The sequence below is a fragment of the Capra hircus genome, chromosome 13, assembly GCF_001704415.2.
Source record: "Capra hircus breed San Clemente chromosome 13, ASM170441v1, whole genome shotgun sequence".
Classification (NCBI taxonomy): Eukaryota; Metazoa; Chordata; class Mammalia; order Artiodactyla; family Bovidae; genus Capra; species Capra hircus.
The window spans coordinates 72,342,447-72,365,311 of NC_030820.1; the positions used below are offsets into that span (position 1 = coordinate 72,342,447).

At 51.9% G+C, this 22,865-nt stretch overlaps 1 protein-coding gene across 4 annotated transcripts in view; it reads left to right on the plus strand.

Moving 5' to 3' along the window:
* HNF4A (hepatocyte nuclear factor 4 alpha) overlaps positions 1-22,865 on the plus strand; it is a 66,891-nt gene that overhangs the window by 22,326 nt on the left and 21,700 nt on the right. For 3 of the 4 annotated variants that reach the window (XM_005688574.3, XM_005688575.3, XM_013968896.2), the window contains exons 1-3: positions 14,776-15,055; positions 19,237-19,411; positions 20,488-20,582. In XM_005688574.3, coding sequence (XP_005688631.1) covers positions 14,941-15,055; positions 19,237-19,411; positions 20,488-20,582 — 385 coding nt within the window. In that variant the 5' untranslated portion in view covers positions 14,776-14,940. Of the gene's footprint in view, positions 1-14,775; positions 15,056-19,236; positions 19,412-20,487; positions 20,583-22,865 lie in introns of those variants that run through there. The other variant, XM_013968895.2, reaches the window with a different exon arrangement.

The window sequence follows — 22,865 nt, forward strand, 5'->3', positions numbered from 1 at the left end:
CGCAAAGAGTCGGACACAGCTGAGCGACTGAACTGAACTGAACTGAACTAACACAGTAACGTGATGGGCAACCATGTACTCGGTTTATGTGGTTTATCACATTTATTCCACAAAACCATCTATGAAGAGGTCCTCTTATTGATTCCTGTTTCACAGATGAAACAAATAAGGTTTGAAGAACTTATTTTCACAGGGTAGAACAGTTATGTAAACAGAACCATTAATATTTCAAAAGCAGTAGCCTTGACCACTCTGCTACACTGCCCCTCTCCTCTTCCCCAACAGTCAGCCCAGAACTTTTTTGGTCTTATTTGTTTTCTTTTTGCTTGGGGTAGTGGGGTGTTGACTGCACCACCCAGCATTCACTCTGGGATCTTAGTTCCCAGACCAGGGATCCAACCCACTTCCCTGCAGCGGAAGTGCAGAGTCTTAACCACTGAACCACGGGGAAGTCCCAAAAAAGTTCACTTTTGGATAGTCAATTATTGGTTTTCTCACCCTGTCCCATCTTAGGAAAATATTGTGTTTCTATTAAAATTGAAGTCAAACACAATTGTTTGTGTATGGTTGGTGTATATGGAGGGCTTCTTAGCTCATTTCACCAGAGCACTATAGATTAACTAATGGCACATGAGACAGGTTAGAGGTTTGGGCTGCTGCAGCCAAGTAAAACCACTAAAGCTTTGTCATGTTGCTTGTTGCTAAGGGAGCTCCCTCCCTTCCACACTTCCACATGACAATTGTGGGGACAAGGTTGACTGTGGTGAAGATGAAAAGATGATAAAATTTGAGATACTATTGGAGGTGGGAAGAACTGGATTTTCTGATGAGTTCTTTTTTAAAGATTGAGGAAGGTGAAGTGAATTGACCTACTTCACAAAGCTAGGAAACATCCAATTCGGGTGTATTTAACTCCAAAGGTCATGCTTTCCCCACTCTCCACATATTAATTTTTATAATGGGGGTAGGATAATTAATGATACATTATCGTTAAATATTAAGATAAAGAAATATCCCTGAAAGCAAACATGGGCTTCCACATAGAGCCTACACAAAGTCTGCTGCTAAGCTGCTAAGTCACTTCAGTCGTGTCCGACTCTGTGCGACCCCATAGACAGCAGCCCGTCAGCCCACACCCCCCACTCCCCCCACTCCCCCACCGTCCCTGAGATTCTCCAGGCAAGAACTCTGGAGTGGGTTGCCATTTCCTTCTCCAATGTGTGAAAGTGAAGTCGCTCAGTCGTGTCCAACTCTTAGCGACCCCATGGACTGCAGCCTACCAGGCTCCTCCGTCCATGGGATTTTCCAGGCAAGAGTACTGGAGTGGGGTGCCATTGCCTTCTCCCGCACAAAGTCTAGGACCCTGTTGGGACCGGATATTGAGAATACAAATTTGGGAGATAGTGCAATGGGAGCGCGAAACCGGCCTTGGGGAACCAGTTTTTAAATACTGCGTTCTGATTGGTCCAGTGACCACGTGCTGGTGTGTGACTGGAGGAAAGTTTGCTGGCCTCGTAAATAGAACCTCAGGGAATTGTGTCCAACTGTCTTTCGCCGTTTGGCGAGTCGTACGACGTCGGCTGTGATTGGTGAAGCCCGTGCGTTATTTGAAGTTTCTGTTCGCTAGTCCTTGCGTTGGCCACTAGGAGGAGCCCGGGACACGCAAAGTGCGGCGCTGCGAAGCGTCTAACCGACTTCCTCCAGGAGGACCCCGGGCTCAGCGCCGCGCATGTTCTACCCTGCGCCCCAAGGGCCACCCTGGGACGGAGGTGGGAGGATGGCGTCAGGGCTCCCCGCTCCGGCCCAGGTGGCCACGCTTCTCGTACAGCCCTTTGGCGCCTTCCCCTGTCTCAGCCCCGCAGAGGACCTTGACTGGCCGAGGGGGTGGGGCTGCGGGGTCGCGAAGGTTTGTGAGGGCCCAGATCCAAATTGCAAAATTGAGTCTTGTCAGGTGAGCCCTGGCTGCGCTGTTAGCTCTCCTCAGAGCTCTTCTCTCAAGTTTACCGGCCTCCACTTCCTTTATGACCCTCAGAGGGCTTTTCCTAGGTCGCCTCTCACTGGAGCTTAGAATTGTCCCTTAAAGGTCAAGGTCACTAGCTTGGCGATCACCCAGTACACAGATGGCCCCTACCATCCCCAGGCGCTATCCACATTGTGCTGTTTCATTATCTTCACCGTACTTAACTCATGTTTGAAATTCTTTTTTTTTTGTTTACTTCCTCCTGATTCCACTGCACCTCCCCACCAGGATGTAAGTTCCGTGAGGGAGAAAATAAGGTGGCCAGATCCAATGTAGAATGCACAGTTACGTTTGAAATGGAAGATAAAACAACTGAAGTTTTAAAGTATGAAAAAAAAAATATATATATATGTACGCTTACTCTTTGGAAGAAAAGTTATGACCAACCTAGATAGCATATTGAAAAGCAGACACATCACTTTGCCAACAAAGATCCCTCTAGTCAAGGCTATGGTTTTTCCAGTGGTCATGTATGGATGTGAGAGTTGGAATGTGAAGAAAGCTGAACGCCGAAGAATTGATGCTTTTGAACTGTGGTGTTGGAGAAGACTCTTGAGAGTCCCTTGGACTGCAAGGAGATCCAACCAGTCCATCCTAAAGGAGACCAGTCCTGAGTGTTCTTTGGAAGGAATGATGTTAAAGCTGAAACTCGAAACTTTGGCCACCTCATGCGAAGAGTTGACTCATTGGAAAAGACATGCTGGGAGGGATTGGAGGCAGGAGGAAAAGGGGACGACAGAGGATGAGATGGCTGGATGGCATCACCGACTCGATGGACGTGAGTCTGAGTGAACTCCGGGAGTTGGTGATGGACAGGGAGGCCTGGCGTGCTGCGATTCATGGGGTCGCAGAGTCGGACATGACTGAGTGATTGAACTGAACTGAAATGGTGTTAGTTGGTACATACTTGTACTAAACGAGTTATTCACTGTTTATCTGAAATTCAGATTTAACTGGGCCTCCTGTGCTTTTATTTGTTAATACGGCAGCCCTGTCGGGGAGGGATCTTAACTGTTCACTGTGTCACCTCTAGCACCCACGATAGTGCACATAGAATGCACTGAATAAATGTCGAATGATTGGATGGACAAATTTCTTCATCCACTCATCTATCCATCCAACCCATTATATTAACTGCCAGCTGGGTTCTGGGACTATAAGGGCAAAATGAGACATAGTCCAATGGAGGAGGCAGACAAATAAACAGTAACCACCGTGTGATTGAACTGTGATGGTATAAAGTAATAGGGGCTGTGGGAGCACCAAGGGGAGCCCTGACTTGCCTAAGCCAGCAGGACTGCCTGGAGGAAGATGACCTAGGTGGGACTTGGAGGATGAGGAGGTGAAGAGAGTGGTGTGACAGCTGCTCTGGGCAGAAGGTGTGGCGTGTGCAAAGGCCAGAGATAAGTTAGGGGCTATGAGATTCTGAAAACTGCAATGGCTGGAGTGCAGGGCAGAAGTGCAGTGTGGAAGGAGCAGTCAGAAAGAGGTGAGAAGGAGACTCAGTCACTGAGCATCAGTACCCACCAGTCAGGTACCACAGTGATTGTACCCATTATATAGATAAGGAAACTGAGGCTAGGAGAGGGGAAATGCCTGGTCTGGGTTTATAGTCTGAGTGGGAAAGGCCTAGCTTCAAGCTCAGGTCTGGCAGATTCTGAAGCCTGACTCTTCTAGAAAAGGCTCAGGGTTAAGGATTATAAGTCCAATTGGGGAACGAAGAAACTGAGGCCCAGAAAGGTGACAGGGCTGTCCCTGTGAAGGTGGCTCCATCCAATTTAACGAGAGAGCGCTGAGACAGTACAGCGAGGGGTATGGAACAGGAAAAGGGAGTTCAGGCTGCTGTGTCTCCCGTTTCTGTTTGGGTTGAGTCTCTAGGAATCCTTGACTGAGCCCTTGGCTAATTCCTTGCATGGGTCCTGGGCTGGTCTGCAGTTTCCATGGAGACTGCCTCCATCCATCCCTGAAATCTCATTGTGACCAGTATTAAGAGATTAACTCTGCCCGGCAGCCCTCACAGGGTCTTGGGTGCCAGAGTGGCTGCGGGAGCTCCCTTAAGGATGAAGAGGTTGCCTGCTGTGTGCGACCCCATAACATCAGGAGGAGGATGTCAGACTGGGGCCAGGGCTTCCCCCGGGACCCCTCAGGTATGATCCTGACTCCACATCTACCTGGAGAGGAGGCTGAGATGGTGGGAGAGAGACACAGGGCCAAAGGGAGGAGTATAGATTTTGGAGCAGGGTAGAGATACTGTCAGAGAAGGCAATGGCACACCACTCCAGTACTCTTGCCTGGAAAATCCATGGACAGAGGAGCCTGGTAGGCGGCAGTCCATGGGGTCGCTAAGAGTCGGACGTGACTGAGCAACTTCACTTTCACTTTTTACTTTCATGCATTGGAGAAGGAAATGGCCACCCACTCCAGTGTTCTTGCCTGGAGAATCCCAGGGATGAGGGAGCCTGGTGGGCTGCTGTCTATGGGGTCGCACAGAGTCGGACACGACTGAAGCGACTCAGCAGCAGCAGCAGAGATGCTGTCACCTCAGTCCCCATCCCAGGAAGGCCCAGGGCCTTGACAGGCAGACCCTATTCTGATCAAGGCAAGACCCAGACTTCCTTAACAAGGCAAGGGGAGCCTCACAGAGTCTTTTTTTTTTTTTTTTTTGTAATACCTTGCAGTCTACAGTCATTATTTTATTTTAATTTTATTTATTTTTAGTTTTATTTTTTGGCTGCACCTCGAGGTATGTGGAACCTCTCCAGCTAGGGATTGAACCCACAGCCCCTGCAGTGGAAGCCCAGAGTCTTAGCCACTGGACCACTAAAGGAAGTCCACCTCACAGAGTCTTTTAGGGGTGTTTTAAGGCTACCTGAAGACCAGCTTCCTCATCTGCTTCATTTTGCTTTAGGGAAACTGAGGCACAGAACAGGAAAGTGACTTGTCCAAAGTCAGGCAGTGAACTGAAGCAGGTCAGGAATCCAGAGGCAGCCCTGGGGTTGCCTGGGAAGAAAATATTTGGTTCAAATGTCATTGCCCCCTCTACCATGAATCCCAGATCCTCCTTCCTGACCTCCAGGCATGACGTCCCCTCAGCCTCCTCTCCCTTGGGCCTGTCCCATCAGCCAGGCTTCCCTTCTCTCCCCACCTCCCCCACCTCCTCCTTCCCTCCCCCACCACCTGCACAGTCTGAGGCTGCCAGAATGTCCCTGGCAGGCTCCACTCTACTGGAGGGCACGGCCACCAGGCCCTAACTGTCCCTTCCAGGGGACATCCCCACACTGGGTCACTATCTGGATGACCTTGGACATTTTTTGTTCCACGCTCCAGCCCTTCTGTGACTTCAGGACCTGGACAAGGTGGGGGGCCATGAGAACCCATCCCCATGCCATCTCCCCTTGCCAGGCCTGGGTTGGAGAAATTTAGGCCTGGCTCCAAAGCTGCTGGCCAGGCTTCCTGGAAGGCCACACTGGGGCAGGAAAACAAACACTGACTCTGAAGCCAAGTAGCCATAGGTCAAACACTCTTGACTCAGCATTGTGAGCCTCAGTTTCCTCACCTGTGAAAGGGGGCAACAACCCTTCCATCCTCAAAGCTCATTCTCATTTGCTGTGGGAAAATCTCCAGGTTATACTGGTAAATGAACAAAGTGAGATGCAGAACAGTTTAAGAAGTGGGAGGTGATATCTTATGATCTTATATGTTAGCTACTGGTGGACAGGAGGCAGGGGAGGACACAAGTTTCCTCAAGTGCACCATCAAACAAAATTATGGATTTATTTATTTATCTGGCTGCACCAAATCTTAGTTGTGGCATGTTGGAGTCTAGTTCCCCCACTAAGGCTCGAACCTGGGCCTTGTGCTTTGGGAGTGAGGTGTCTTAGCCACTGGACCACCAGAGAGGTCCCTGCACTTTTTATTTTGTTTTGATTTTTGAGTCATGTGAATATAGTACCAATTAAAAAAGAAATTTACTTTTTTTTTTTTAGCAGATTGGGGAAAATAGCAAACCGTAAGAACAATCGCTCATACTTCAATGACATCTTGGCTAATGTCATATTATTGACAATATGAAGACCCATGATCTAGGACCAGACCCTGAGTCTCTGAATCCTTGACCTAGAAAGGCCCTTGAATTTTAAGCCAATTTCATTTTGCCAATAGCAAATTAATAGTCAACAGTACCAAGAATCAGGAGCTTCCTACAGGCCCACCACAGTGCCAAAGCACTGTCTGAACAGCATCTCATTGAACTGGCATTCTGACTTTATGAGGAAGCTATCATGTTCCCATTCTACAGACGGGGGAATGGAGCCTTATTGCAATTGCAACCAGGAGGTTGTAGAACTTGGATACACATCGAGGCTTTTCCATCTCCAGAATTTTAAGCCCTCCTACGATGGCTGTCAATCTTGGCTGCATATTAGGATCACCTGAGAACTTTAAAAAATACTCAGAGCCAGCACACACTCACCCCTAGATTCAGTCACTGGACTGTGACAGGACCTGAGCATCAGTATTTTTTAAAGGTTCCAGGTGATTCTAATTCACCATCAAGGTTGAATCTCTGCTTTATGCTAGACAGCTTTTCAAATGGGAAACCAAGGCCCAGGAGGGAAATGACCTTGCCCAAGGTCACATAGTAGCTGGACACAGAACTACAACAGGGCTTACAATGGATATTTTGTGAAAAGAAGTGAGTGGTGCCCCACCCCTGGGCAGACAGATCTCCACGGGCAGTTGGCTTGGTAAGTGGAACAAGGTTGGATTTCCACCTCCACTTGCTCCCTTTCCCAGAGAACCTTTGTGCAGTGAGCCATCTGTACAACTGTACACAGCAACTGTGGCCTAAGTCTCAGGGTCCCAAACATTTCAACCCAGTGGCCTCCAGGCAGATCCCTGGAGCTCTTCAGAATAAGGATGTGGGAGACCAAGGGTGGTTCCTGGGATGTGAGTTCATCCCTCACCTGAATACCAGGACCTGCACCCTTCAGACCCAACAAGAGCTGGGCAGGCCCCATCCAACTCCTAAAGTCACTTCTGCAGATAAAGTCAGGAACATACCCGGGAGGGAGGAACGTACACAGGAGGACAGAAACAGCCGCAGCCTAGAAGTCACAAGCCACCTGGTAGAAGGCAGCCTGTAGGGAGGCTCCTCCTACACAGACCCAAGTCCTCCTGGCTTCCTTCCTGATCATTCTCTAGACCACACTCTCTATACTACCTCTTGGGCCTTTCGGACAGCATTTCCCCTAATGCCCTGCTCTCCAGCCAGAGTGGCTTCCATGCCCTTTCATCCTCACCCACCATGTTCTTCAGTTCTGGAAGTTTCCTCTGCCTAGGATGCCACCTCCTCCAGGAAGCCCTCTCTGACCACTCCAGCCCAGAGATAGGTCTTCTTTCTGCCTCCTTCCAGCCCTCACAATCCATACACACAGCCCACATGTGCCTTGGGATGGAGCTTATTTTATCATCACACTGACCACTTTTCATTGATCATTTACCATATGCCAGCCCTGGAAGGGCAGGGTGGCTTGGAGATTAGGAGCACAGACTCTGGAGCCAGACTACTTGGATTGGAATCCCAGCTTCTTAGAAGCTGTGTGAGCTCCGGCACATGATTCAGTCTCTCTGTGCCCTGGGTCTATAAGACGGTGATTAAAAACTTGGCTTTACATTGCAAAGTGGTTATGAGGATTGATGAGTTATTATGTGCACGTATGTGTGCTAAGTTGCTTTGGTCATGTCCAACTCAGCGTGACCCTATGGACTGCAGCCAGCCATGCTCCTCAGTCCATGGGCTTCTCCAGACATGAATGCTGGAGTGGGTTGCCATGCCCTCCTTCAGGGGCTCTTTCCAACTCAGGGACTGAACCTGTGTCTCGTCTGTCTCCTGCATTGGCAGGCAGATTCTATACCACTAGAGCCACCTGGGAAGCCTGTTAATACGTGAATGCCTGCAAAACAGCTTTGTAAGCATTGGCCATGGTTATCATTGCGTAGATCCCACTCCGTTTCATCCTCACGACAACCTTATGAGTTAGGTACCATTATTCCCAATTTATAGGTGAGAAAACTGAGACTCAGCGAGGTCGAGAGAGTCAGGGCAGGGCTCTGCGTCTTTTTCTGTGGCCCAGTGCCTTCAGAGAGAGGATGTGGCTGGGACAGGTTATAACTTTGAACCTCTGGTTTGCAGCTCATGACTGCTTCTCAGAGGGCCCACAGGACTCTGGGCCAGGTGACACCCTCATCCCCACCCTTCCTCCCTGACTCAGACCTTCCCGGTGGCTCTCAGGCGCCACTGTGCTTACAGCCAGCCCTGGGAGGGAGGGTAAACAGCAAAGAAGGGCCTTTCAGTGCCATTTTGTTCGCTAACATCCAGGATACATCCCTGAGTACCAGAGAGAGCTCCTGCCTGCCCTAGCCTAGCTGGAGACCCTGGATGACTTTCTGTTCCTGGACGAGTCACTTTCCTACTTGGCCTCCATCTCCCCATCTGTATGATGAGGCTGAACCGGTGGTTTTCTGATTCTCATTATTAGCAGCTGGCTCTATTTTGAGATAAAATATTAAGGACCAGTGTCCGTAAAAGGCAGACACGGGGTGAAGTAGGGCCTGGGCGCAGACCCCCTTGGCTCCTAGGACATGAGAACCCATCTGAAAGGCCCCAGGCCGCATCCTCCTAAGGGCTCCCCTGGCTCTGACACTGCAGGATTCTAGAATGGCAGCTCAAAGCCGCCGCTTCGCATCCCTGTTTGGAAAGCTCTCCCCCTCACCTTGCCCCCCGCCCCTCACCCCCAGCTGCTTTTATCTCTGTTTGGTAACACAGCAAATTTGCTCAGGACCCAGAGCAGGGGGAACAAGCAGACTGTTGACTCTTGAGCAAAACCTACCCTTTGGAGAGCAAGAGGTGGCTCTGGCTGTGCGTGGGGAGGCTGATGGCCTCTTGCATAACCCAGCGGCCTCCTGCCCACCCAGGCCTTTTGCTTTGCAGGGTTAGGGGTGAGGCAAACCGCAAACTCATGCCCAGTTAATTTTTTAAGGCAAAATCAACAGGCTCAGCAATGATTAGCGAGCAGGTAAGTTGGTCTTAATCATGCTGAGGAGAAGGAGGAAGGAGGCTTCCAGGGGCCCAAGGATGGGGCTTAGTTATCAGTTAACCACATAAATGTTTCCTTCCAAGCCCACTGGCCTTCAGCCCTCAGCTTCCTCCTCTTCCTCTCGGAAATATTGAGTTGACCAAAAAGTTCATTTGGCTTTTTCCATAACATCTGACAGAAAAACCCAAATGAACTTTTCTGCCCACCCGATACTTCCATGGCATCTGAGCGAGTGGTCATCAGTCCTTGAGTGATTAGACAGGTCACCCTCTGGGGTCCGTAGGAGGCACTGCCAGGGCCCTTGAGGACTGTAGTGAAGCAAAGGGCTCCTCATGGGGCTTGTGGTCTTCTTGTTAAGACTGTGCTCCCCCCACCCCACTGCCTCTGCATGAGCTTGAGCATGAGTCCTCCATCCTCAGGGCTCACTGAGGGGTCCTGGGCCTGTGTCCCTGGTTCGACGGCTGCCACGCCCCTGGGGGCCTCAGTTTCTCCATCTGCCAAATGGGTGGGTTGGCTGAGCCACCCTGTCCAGTCTTGAAGTTCCATGACTGGCTTAAACCAACATGGCCTGTACTCAGGACAAGGAGAGTGGGATGAGCTGTGTTAGGGGGAGAAAAGAAGCCCAGAACAGGGAGGGGGCCTACCTGGTATCTGCTGTTGGTACCAGCCAGTGACAGATCCCAGCTCCAGGAAGAGGGCTGTCCTCTCAGGTGGGAGGCATGGGTCCCTGAGGGGTGGGCTGGGGCTGCAGGGATGACCTGACAGACCCCAGCTGGTGCCCCGAGACCTTGAGAGCTGCCAAAGGAAGCCGAAAGGCCACACGGGGCCCTGCTGGCTGCCCAGACTGGAGTTTGGTCAGTGTTTGGGGACCTATATTGTGAGAAAGTTAGGACTTTGTCCACAAACTGGAATTTGAAATTTCAAAGGGGCGAAACTGAAGGGCCCTACCCCAGAGTGGAGATGGCTCTTGGCTTCTTTCCCCCACGACTTTTGTTCTCTGTCTTGATAAGTCCCTGGTTCCCTGCACCGCTCCCTGGGTGATGGGTGGGGGAGGAGAGGCTGGAGACAGTGGGGACGTGAGCACCCAGGGCACATGAAGATGCCTGGTGGCCCTGGGGTAGCCGGTGTCTGGAGGATGCCTCTGAACTTGCACATGCACCAGGACAGGCTCCTTGGCTTCTCAGACCCCTGAGTGCTTCAGCAGTAACGTGACGACGGAACAGCCACCAGCGCTCAGAAGTCCGAGGTTCTTTCTGGGAGGCAGCAAGGAGTAGGTGAAACCCTCAAGCTCTGGAGTCAGACTGGGGTTCCAGTTACAGCCCCTCCTCTTACATCAGGTTGGCCTTCAGCAAGAGGCTTCACCTCTTTGAGCCTCAGTTGTGTCTGCTACAACGCGGGACAGATCAGCTAAGAAGAGTGGAAGGGTCCTAGCACCAGGCCTAGCGCAGAGTCTTCCTGGAAACATTATTGTCATTGAAAAGAAAAATGCTGTGGTCCAGAATGGCAGCTCCCTTACCTTCTGTCCACACCATAGGCTTGAGCACCCTGCCCACCGCCCCTCCTCCCCAACCCCTGGCTGCTCAGGGCATTGCTCTCAAAATGCCCCTCTTTCCCCTTCCTGAGGCTCCTGCTTCTCCATCTAGGACAAGGAGTGGGACCTCCAAGTGAGCTCTAAGGCCTGTTTTCCCCTGGGATCTGGAACATGTTGAGCTGGGGTCTGAGAGCCCCGGGAGGCAGTGCCGAGATAAAGAAGGGCTGCAGAGTTGATGGCAAAGAGGCCGGGGTCAGCTCAGGGCCGGGCCAGCTGTCCCCGGAGTTCTCCTGTGCAGGGGTCCCGATTCCAGCTGACTGTGTAGCCAAGGTCAAGGAGTCAGTCCCAGCAGTCACTGCTACTGCCCTATATGCCTACACTTGGCCATTTCATGCCCACGCCATCCCCCAGGGAAAAGGTGCAAGCCGTCTGGTGCCAAAAATAAGGTTGAGAAAGCTGGAACCCGAGGTCGCAGAGTTTGGGAAGTTGGCAGTGCCTGAGTGTTTTTGTTTTTGTTTTTGTTTGGCTGTGCCCAGTCTTAGTGGTGGCACGTGGGATCTTCGATCTTCAGTGCAGCACGGCTGTGGCAGTGCCTGACTTTTGACCCAGCTCTTTCTGATTTCAAGGTCCACGGTTTATCCTGTAGGGGTGGGGTGGGGGTGAGGGAAGGACTAAGAACTTTATAGTATTATCCCGTCTCATCTTCATAACAAATTTCAAGTTTGGCCCATTTTACAGGAGAAGAAACTGAGGCTTGGAAATAATGACTTGCCCAAGACCACAGAGTTGGTGGATCTTAGAGGCGGCCAGTTGTTTATATGAGGGATGTGCATCTAGAAGATATTGTTTGGGATCAACTAAGGATGGGGTTCCCTGGTAGCTCAGCTGGTAAAGAATCTACCTGCAATGCGGGAGACTCCGGTTCGATTTCTGGGTCGAGGAGATCCACTGGAGAAAGGATAGGCTACCCACTCCAGTATTCTTGGGCTTCCCTGGTAGCTCAGCTGGTAAAGAATCTGCCTGCAATGTGGGAGACCTGGGTTCAATCCCTGGCTTGGGAAGATCTCCTGGAGAGGGGAATGGCTACCCACTCCAGTATTCTGGTCTGGAGAATTCCATGGGCTGTATAGTCCATGGGGTCACAAAGACTCGGACATGACTGAGTGACTTTCACTTTCACCTTTTCAAGGATGGGGTGAATCGTGTGTGTAATAGGTTACGCAAATTCCAGTTCATGGGTGGGTAGATTTACTTATGTGGTAGGTCGTGATTGGTGGGACATGGATGGGTATGAAATCGTTTTCTGGAATGTATCTCATAGGCAGTGGATCACCTGTGTTGTGTGTTTGGCAAAGCATCTGTGTCCCTGTGTATGAAGTAACTTAGGGTGTCCAGGCTGCCCACCTGGAAGTTCTTGCGTGTGGCATGGCTGACTCTATTGATTATAGACTTTATTTAATTTAATCTAAATTGCTGTCTATCGAGATCAAAGATTTGTTATTTTTATTACGGATTAAACTTTGACATTCAGTGATCCCAGCCTACTTTTGGAAATAGGGAACTGCTCCCCTTAGGCTGGATGAGACACCCTGTGTATAGGTTTGTGAGAGGAGTAGCTGTGTGTGGTCTGTGTCAGAGGTGTCAGACAGGTGACAAGACCGGGAACCAGCCCTAGGTAGCCCCTCCCAGGAATGTCCCTCCTTCTCCTCCACATTTATCCCTTAGTCGGGTCTCCTGCCCAAGGCTCTTGGAACCAGGCTCAGATGTCCTTGGAGGAACATGGGAGGAATCCACCAGAAGCTGAAGTCTTTTCCATCAGCCCTTTTAGAATCTCTGTCCCTTCTTCCCTCCCTCAAGGTCTTGTACTTATCAACAAACAACTGGGCCAGCATCTTCACCCCACTTTACAGATGGGAAAATTGAGGCCCTTAGAGAGACATGATTTAAGCAAAGTTATCCCAATAGTGACAGAGCTAGTCCGTAAATCACCAGGCTCTGCCATCAATGGGATTCTCCAGGCAAGAATACTGGAGTGGGTTGTCATTCCCTTTTCCAGGGGATCTTGCCCACACACGGATCGAACCCAGGTCTCCCACATGGCAGGAAGATTCTTTACTGTCTGAGGCACCAAGGAAGCCCTAAATCTCGTCTCCTAATGCCAAATCCAGCCTCTCTTCTCCGGAACAATTGCTGCCCCCAACTTCCCACCCTAATTATCTAAACCCCAGGGGGAAAATGGAGGGAGGAGAACAAGGCTTACACAAGCCTGAAAAAGGGCTTCTAATAGTTGGAAGAATGTGAGGAGGGTGCTTCTACACACCCCTCAAACGCAAGCCGCCTCTCCCTCCAATGTGCCCATTCATTCATTCACTCACCTTTTCACTCGTGCGGGCCTTTGCTCACTAGTCCACCATTTCACTCTGATTCCTTTCAGTCTTTCAGTAATTCACCCACTCAGTTCACTCGTTCGTGTATGAATGCACCCTGTCTATAATTCACCCACTCTTTTTTCTTTTCATGTTGATTTAGCTGCGTGGGGTCTTAGTGGCATCAGGCAGGATCTTTTGTTTTGGTGCCTGGACTCTCTCATTATGGCACTCCGGCTCAGCAGTTTAGGTGCAGGCTTAGTTGTTTCGAAGCATATGGGATTTTAGTGCCCCAAGCGGGGCTTGGGCCTGAGTCTCCTGCTTTGCAAGGTGGATTTTTAACCACTGGACCACCAGGGAAGTCCCTCACCCACTCGTTAATTCACTCCTTCATTAATTCACCCACCCACTCACTCATTAATGCCCTCTTTCACTAATTCACCCCCACTTTGCCCTTATCACCAAATCCCCCTGCCTGGCCCTTCCTGCCAACAAAGGAGGACAAGCTCCCAGGCCTCCAGAATCGTAGGTCCTTCTCCCCAGACCTGCACTTTCCACCTCTACCTCGAGACCTTATCTGCCCAGCTAGATCGGGAGCTCTTGCCCCTGTCTGTGTAGCGGGCAGTGAGGGCTAGAGGGGATGAGAAGAAAAACGTTAGCCGTGAATTGAAGGCCACAAGATTAGCAGGGCCCAGTCCCAAATGAAAATGCAGGCCCCTTGCTCAGAATAGCCGAGCATGAAAGCAAACACAGGAGTGTGAGAGGGGAGCTCCTTTGCCCCAGAGTGCACTGCTCAGGTGGCTTGCCCGCGAACCCCGCTCTGGAGGGAGGAGAGAAACAAGGGAGATTCGAAAGGGGGGCCAAGAGGGTGGGGGTGGAGGGAAATGGATACTTGCTTGGTGTTTTCCTAACGCCAACTCATTTAATACTCAGACCACCCTTTGAAGTTGATTGTGCATTTTTCTAGAAGAGGAAACTGAGGCTCAGAGAGGAGAATCATTTACCCAGAGTCATGATTAGTAGGTGGTAGGCTCCTGAATGTTAATCCGGGTCTAAGGGGCTATAAGCCTCCCTTCTTCCCTGGGGGGTGGGGGAGGCACGGGGTGGAGGCGGGGGAGCTGGAGGAGGTGACAAGGAAAGGGGTGATAGAATCTGTCTGGGCCTGAGCACCTGGGCGCTGCGGTGGCTGGTGGTGGCCAGAGTGTGGTCCTGGGGAGCAGGGGAGGGGACCTAGACAGGAGTCTGGGCCTCTCAGTCCTTCCTGCCCCTAGGGAAGGCAAGAAACCGGAAGGGGCCTCCTAGAACGAGGATCTAGAAACCTGGTTTGTGGGGCCTGGGACCGACGCTTCTGATTCATGAGCCATGAGACGGCGTTATCTCTATAAGAGGGTTGAAGTCAATGATTTGGGAAGTTCCTGAGTTAGGGCGTCTTGGAGGTGGGCTGTCAGTGCCTGGGGGCGCGTGTGAGCATGTCAGTATCAGCATGACTTGGGGTGACAGTGACTCAGAAGGTGGCTGAGTCAGGGTCCAGTGAGTGCTGGAGAAGCAGCATGTGTCCGTCGTCTCACAGGACTGGTAACACGGTATTGGGGTCTTAGGGCCCCCCATCTGTTGTAAGAGCACCCCGGTGTCAGCCAGAAACCAACAGACAGCCAAATCCCCGGGGCCCCGCCCAGCCAGTCCACCAGGGGGGAGCCGATTAACCATTAACCCCCACCCCTCCCCAGCAGAGCCTCCACCCCTGCGCAGAGGCTAGGCCCAGACTCCCGGCAGACCCTCCCAGAGGACGGTTTGAAACGCAGGAAGGCAGAGAGGGCGGCTGGGAGGAGGCGGTGGGAGGGCGGAGCGCAGAGGCCAGGGCTCAGCCCAGAGCCTTCGGGGTGGGCATCCTGGGCAGGGCAGGCGGCCGAGGCGGGGAGAGGGAGGATGCGCCTCTCCAAAACCCTCGTCGACATGGACATGGCCGACTACAGTGCCGCGCTGGACCCAGCCTACACCACCCTGGAGTTTGAGAATGTGCAGGTGTTGACGATGGGCAATGGTAGGTGGGGGCAGGTGTGCCCAGGTGTGCCAGGTGGGGGCAGGTGTACCCAGGTACCGGAGCGAGTCTGACGCACTGGGTTTGGGGCTGGGGGGACAGCGGTAGCTGAGCACGGTGGTCCCGTCAGTGAGGGCACGGGTGTTGCCAGGTGAAGTCAATGTTCCCAGGTACAGTGACCAGAAGCCTTCGGGGTGGTGGCGGGGGGGTGGTCTGCCAGGGCCATCTGCAGCAAAAGTAGGCCCTGGGTGTTCCTGCCAGGCCTTCGTGGTCCCTGTGACCAAAGCTGTCGCTGTGCAGCATGTCACTGGGAGCGGGGACTTCATGGTGAGTGTCCTCTCGGCATCCAGCCCCAGTCATTGGGCCCAGCATGACCTCTGCTTGAACCCCTTGGGCTGAGGTCCAGAGAGATGGAAAGGTTATGTCCCGTCCCTGGAGACGGTGGATGGAGACATGACTGTGTTTCAGGGTGTCTTTGGGACTTTCCTGGGGTGAACGCCCCGCTTAGAGAAAATGGAGTTCTCAGGGAGGTTTTGCTAAATGAGACGGGGATCGACAGTGCACATGCGCACGCGCATTGCGTGTTTGTGTGTGTGTATGTGCACACACACACAAGCTCACTGGTGTGCGATTGTAACCTCCTGTTGGCATGGGTGCTTGAATTTCCATGTACACACGTGGGCAAGCGGTGGACTTTGTTGCAAATGTATGTCTGCAGGAACCCATTTGCATGTTTGTGTTCACTGGTCTGTGTGTGCACGTGTTCTGCATCTGTTTCTAGTTGCATTTCTTCTCTGAGTGGGTCCGTGTTTGTTGTTATCTCTAGGGATATCTGTGTTTATCTTGCTTATGTCCATAAGTGGCAATGAGTGTGTGTACAGTAAGCGGCAATGAGTGTGTATACGGTAAGCAGTGATGAGTGTGTGTATGTGTGTCCATGACGTTTGCACGTATGAGCTCTGGACGTGGATTGGTTTGTGTGTCCTGGGTTTCCTGGACATATATCCAGTTTGGGCATCCTGTCTCGTGCCCCTATTTGTACCTGCTTGTGAACGTGTGCACACCCCCGTCCTGGGGGGTCAGCTCTCTTCAGCGCTCATGTGATATGCCGTTGCCATTCACACACGCGAGTCACATCAGCAACACATCCATCTGTCTCAGACCAGATTGCGTTGCCTGTGTGTCTCCCCAGGTTTGTACATCCGCTCCCGTTATCACTGAGAGCGCATCTCCTCCACAAGGAGGTGGGGGAAGGGAGGAGGCTTGGAAGCCAGGACGCGGGGACCTGACCAGTCGCAAGCCAGCCTGAGGAGGGGGGCAGCCCACCTGCCTTCCTTCCATGGCTCCGCAGCTTTAGCCAAGCTCTGTAGCACTTGGGTCAGCTCAGCTCAGCCAGAGGGAGGTATTCGCCCTGCCCGTGGTCAGTGGGCGTGATGTATGGTCGCTCTCACCATTTGCTCGCCTCCCCCTGCCATTCACTCACTGTGTGACCTTGGGCATGTCACCTCCCCTCTCCTGGCTCCTTCTGCAGAATGGGCTTAGTCACTCCAGGCCTGCTGGCTTTCAGGAGTGTCCAGGGATCACGTGAGGGAGCTGAGGGGAAAACATGTAGGACACAGTAAACAGGAAGCTGCTGCACTCGGTGGGGTGTGTGTGACCCCAGAGACAGCGTGCGAGACACCGACCACCGTCTAGCCCTGGACTGCCCCATCACCCCTTCAGAGTGGGTGCCTCCAGCTCCCAGGAAGTGTGTGTCCCCGAGGCAGGGGCTAAGCTCCTTACAGGATGTCCTAAGGACAGGACAGCTCTAGCTCTGGAGCCAGAAAGATCAGGGCTCCAATTCTGGCGTCCATCCTTCCTACCAGTGTAAACTTATGAAGCCATTTTCCTCTCTGAGCCTCAATTTTCTTACCTGTAAAATGAGAATAAATCATAGTGCCTGCCTCCCAGGGCTAACCCGAGGATCCCATGTGATAAGGCACCTGAGGGCTTAGCACTGGAAACTGGTCCTGTGCCCTCCATGAGTCAGGTCAGGAACTCTGAGCATCTTTAAGAAAGGTCTACATTCTGCATTGGAGTTTGAAGTGGGCCAGAAAGTTGGGGTGATGTTTTGCATATGTGCTGGGTTGGTAGCTCAAAGGTTCTAAGCTCCCTACCCACATCCCATCCCTGATTCAGAAGGACCAGGGGGTCCTTGTTTATCAGAGGCTCCAGCAGACACGCCAACAGGACAGCACTGGCCAGATTAGCACCAGCCTGCATGCCTGGACCGTAAATCCGACTCCTCTACTTAGCAGCAGCGTGATCTCTGGGCAGGTCCTGTCCTTTCTGAGCTTTGATGTTCTCACCTGGAGAATGGGCACCATCCCCTGACCCTGGGGAGTAGGATGAGCTACTTGGCAGCACCCAGCTTATCCTGCCCAGGATGTGTGAACCCTTCCCCCAGTCTCCGCCTGAGTTGTAGGGTCAGCTCTCCTGGTGGTTGGAGGAGGCAAGGCTGGAGGAGAAAGGGCACCAATGCAGCTTAACAATTATCCTCATCTCCAGGAATAATTCACCAAGTGGAGGGGGCCGTGCTCCTGGGCACCCTCAGAGGCGACTAGATGTTCAGCCAGGACATGACAGAAATGAGATGTGGCAGTGTGTCCGCTTGTGCACAGAGGCTGGAAATCATCTGCTCCCAGAGTCGTCTTTTGCAGAAAAGTTTTTATTTTACAAACACTGATATAGTGCTTCTTACCTGCCAAGCACTTCACACATATTGATTCACTGAACCTTCATAACAGCCCTAGAGATTATTATGTGCCCCATTTCACAAGCAGAGAAGGCAATGGCAACCCACTCCCTGGAGAATCCCAGGGACGGGGGAGCCTTGTGGGCTGCCGTCTATGGGGGTCACACAGAGTCGGACACAACTGAAGCGACTTAGCAGCAACAGCATTTCACAAGTGAGGAAATGAAGGCACTGAGAAATACATTAATGTGGCCAAGGTCCCATGGCTAAGAAGTGGGCAGGCTCGGATTTAAACTGGGCAGAAGGGCTAGAGAGATTATGCTCTTAACCACAGCACTATATCCCTGTCCAGTGCTTAGCTAGATGTTCCCTAGGAGCCCAAGATCGGATTCAGGGTGAAAACACGTGTGTTGTGTGTGTGTGTGTGTGTATGACTTTGTGTGGTGTGTGTCTGCAAGCATTTTCCTGGGGAGATGGTTCACAGTGTCATCTTCTCTAAGAGGTCTATCCTCGGTGGAAGAGTTGCTTATGAAAATGAGGGTTCAGTTGCGGAAATATAAGATAAAATTGAAAACGACTGAACCAGTCAACCTGCCATCTTTTGCAATTAGGGAAACTGAAGCAAGGAAAAGGAACTTTCCCAAGGTCACAGACGACTTAAGAGGCAGCACTAGTCACCAAGACCACAGCCATCTACCTCTTATCCCCCTCCTCACATAGATTCAGCAGGTGCTTTTTGGTTTTTTTTTACCCCACTGTGTGTGGGAATCTTACTTCCCTGACCAGGACTCAAACCCACTCACCTTGCACTGGACGTGCAGAGTCTTAACCACTGGACCACCAGGGAAGTCCCAGTGCAGTAGCTTTTGCTGTGGGGTGCCCATATCCTTGCTATGATCCTCCCAGGAGGGCAAATGAGCCACTGTCCTTGATGTATGTCTTCCTGTTTCCTGGCAGAATTTGCAAGGCCCCTGAGTACCAAGCTGAGACTCACCCAGCCTTGGTCACTCAGTAAGAAATAGGACTTGGTTCTGGAGATGATGGGGGAATATTTACCCCTCTCATAGCCCCCTCTGCCCAGCCAATCAGGGTCCATAACTGTTGGACGCATCCTAGGAGACAGCCAGTTTCTTCATTCCTTCCCAGAGAAAGCTGAGGCTAGCGATCGCCACCATGGGGAGGAGCAGACCCTCGTTAACAACTCTACGAAGTCAGTGTCACAACCATCCCTAAGTTATGGATGCAGAATGGGAGTTCCAAAACAGCAAGGAACTTGCCCAAGTTCTTTGAGGGGGGTCAGTAGCACCTGGATCTAGCTGAGGCTGAAGCTCTGGAAAGATCCCTACAAGGCTCACATCCTTTTCTGAATATAAACCACCAGGACAGCAGGGCCTCTGAGAGGTGACTTCCTGCCCCACCTGAGTCCTCACTCTTTGCTTTTCCGGTGCAGACACATCCCCATCAGAGGGTGCCAACCTCAATGCACCCAACAGCCTGGGTGTCAGCGCCCTGTGCGCCATCTGCGGGGACCGGGCCACGGGCAAGCACTACGGTGCCTCGAGCTGTGATGGCTGCAAGGGCTTCTTCCGGAGAAGCGTGAGGAAGAACCACATGTACTCCTGCAGGTGAGGAGCCTCGATTTCTCCATCTGGGAAATGGGTGCACTTGGGCTGATGCTCCCCTGGGGTCTGTCTTCTCCCTGGGTAGGTCTCGGAGCCATCTGCCCTTCAAGGCCTTCAAGCCTCTGATTTCTTCACCCTTGCAGGTCAGATGGGAGTGTCTATTCTAGTCATCCCTTTATTGAACACTTACTATGTGCTGGGCACCATACTAAGTTTTTGCCTGTATTAACTGCTCCCGGAAGCTCATCATGATTTTTCCCATTTAGCAAATGGGGACCTCTGAGGCTTAAGATCAAGTCTCCTCTGAAACCGCAGAGGATGAGGCCCATCCCCCAACCTGGCACTTTTTCTGTGGTGAATAGGGGGTTGGCGCCAGGCCTTTCCACCTCTCTCAGGGCCTTGGAGAGTCGTCCTTCAGAAGCATCTCCCCTGCTGGGTAACAACAATAATAAAATAATAGCTTCTGTAGTTACAAGCTCTTACTATGAACAGACACTGCACTGAGCCCCATTTGGGTAATTATCTCATTTTCGCCTGTCAACACCCCTCTGCAGAGGTTACTATTATTATCTCATTTTATAGATGAGGAAGCTGTGGCTTGGAGAGGACTGGGAATTTGCCCAAGGTCACCCAGCTTGAATCAACGGCAGAGCCTGGGGTTGACAGGGCACCACCCAGAACCACGGTGGCGCCTGCCTGCCTCTACTCCATATGCCCTTCCAGAAAGTGGCTTTATGTGGACCAAGTACTGAAACTGATTCACAGCCAATAGCCCGTTCTGGGCTCTGGGCTTTTAATAAGATACGTGGGAAATAGCAGTGCCTTCTACTCATAGCTGAGTGATCTGAGGCCATGTGTCCGCTCTCTGAGCCTCAGTTTCCTCATGTTAGGGGGACAGGGTTGGGCTCTCAGAGAGTCCACAGGGCCTTTCCAGCTTCTGGTTGGTTAGCTGGAGGACTCCTGGGATGGAAGGTTTGAGCAAGGAGCCTGGAGGTCAACCAGATGGCCAGGATCCTAGTTGAGCCCTGGGGGGAGGAGGGCTGTCCTTTCTTCCTCCAACCACCCCAAGCCCTCCCCAGGTTTAGCCGGCAGTGCGTGGTGGACAAAGACAAGAGGAACCAGTGCCGTTATTGCAGGCTCAAGAAGTGCTTCCGGGCTGGCATGAAGAAGGAAGGTGAGCCTCGGCCCCCGCCTGCCACCTCCCTGCCCCACCCATGCCCACAAGCTCCTGACGGCCATTTACAACTGTGGCCACAACTTTATGACTCGGTGACAGGCCCCAGGGTGACTGGCTAATGGCTGAGAGGAGGGAGGGCCTGAAGATCTGACCATAGGGAGGGGCTGGGCTTGGTCTTGAGAAAGATTCCGAGAGATAAGCTCCTACTTTCAGCTACTCGGGTTCCCAGCGCCACCACCCCTGCCTGCCTTCGCCACCGCAAGGCAGCCAGGTTGGGTGTTTTTTCTTTTTTTTTTTTACTGTGATTTTATTTTCTTGTTTTTTGGCCGCACTCCTTGGCATGTGGAATCTTAGTTCCTTGACCAGGGATTGAACCCACACCCCTTGCAGTGGAGACACAAAGTCTTAACCACTGGACCACCTCAGAAGTCCCTGGGTGTTTTTGCTTCATACACTATTTCAAGCATCAGGAAAAACGTAGAGAATGGGATGATGAACTTCCATGGCCCCACGACTAGACTCAGCATATGTGAACAGGAATGGGGCGGGGCTCTGTCTCCCATCTTCCTGTTCCGGGGTCAGGTGCCCCAGTTCCTTAGTCTTCGTTCTTGGGGATCAGATGATGCAGCGTCCTCAGGCTCCAGAGAAAGGGAACAAGGCGCCAGACTCGTCCTGGGTGGGGGAGGCTGGGAGTGCTGGGGCACAGCATTTATTAAGGTATCTCCTGCCAACAGAAGCTGGGCTTTTCTACCTGCCTGGGCTTTCCCACAATTCATAGTTCTTTTCATTATCATGACAGCCCTGCGGGGCACTGTTATCACCCCTGCTTTTCACAGACGAGGGAACTGAGGCCCAGAATGGGTCAACAACTTGCCCAAGGCCCCTCCAAGTTGGTCGAAGCAAACTCCGAGGTTGAACCCCAAGCTTTGGTCTTGAGCTCAATGCGGTTTGGATGATACCTCGATGCTGCCTGCTATGCCCTCCAGACTCTAGGAACGTTTGAAAGTTTTCTAGCCCAAGCTCAGGAAACAAATATCTTTTAACTGCTTCTCTGAGTAACTTGAGTCCGTTTTCAAATCTCTCTGTCTCCTTCTCTGCTCAACGCACCTTTCCCAGCCCTGAGACTGGCTCCCAGACCTTCACTTCCAGCCCGCAGCTGTGGCACACTAACCAAAACCCTTGGTCTAGTTCTGCACAAACACACACCTGCTCCACTCTACCCCCAGCAGGATCCTGGGACGCAGCCTTCTCCTGGCCAACTGGGAAGGGGGGGAGCTTGGCTTTGGCAGTCTCCCTTCCGTGACTCTGCCTCTGAGCCCCTGTTTCTCTGCCCGCCTCCTGGGAAATATTCTCTGGGCCTCATCCCCATAGGACTCTGAGAGTTTATGGCTCCTGCTGTGAAACCTGGGCTATGACCCTCAGGAACACACCGTGATGCTCACAACACCACAATTCTCTCATCTGGACCTCAGTGGTTCTCAAGAGCAAGGAGAACCTTTTTCAAAGGGCAGATGCCCCCAGCTCCCCCCCACCCAGTTTTCAGTGGGATCACACTGCTCTCACCTTGAACTTGAGCACAACTTTGTCAAATGAGAAATGTTATGAATGAGGGACTTTCCTGGCTGTCTAGTGGTTAGGACTCTGTGCTTCCACTGCAGGAAGCGAGGGTTCAATCCCTCCTCAGGCAACTACTATCCCACATTCGACAGGCCATGGCCACCAAACAAAGAAAACAAATAAGTAAAAGAAATGCCATGAGTGGGAATATGAGGCATGTGTGAACAGCTAGGGGCTTTCCTGGTACCTCAGTGGTAAAGTGTCTGCCTGTAATGCGGAAGACGCAGGAGACCCGGGTTCTATCCCTGGGTTGGGAAGATCCCTTGGAGGAGGGCATGGCGACCTATTCCAGTATTCTTGCTTGGAGAATCCCATGGACAGAGGTGCCTGACGAGCTTATAGCCCATGGGGTCACAAAGTTGGACACGACTGAAGCAACTGATCATGCACACGTGAATAGCTAGAGTCAAGGAAAAGATTGAGAGCTACAGTCTAAGAGCCGAACAGTTTAGGGTTCTAAGAGCCAGTGTTTCTATCAGCTCGACAGCCTAAGATTTTATGTTTGAGAGAGTAAATCTCTTGTGTTAAAATTCCAAGCCTTGTGACAGGCGGGAGGGAGAAAGGCTGGCAGCTCACCTGAGCGGACGGCTACCTTCCTAGCTTGTAGGTAGCCTGTTCCTGCATCTCACTGGTCTTTATAGGTGTCTCTTATTAAACACTCAG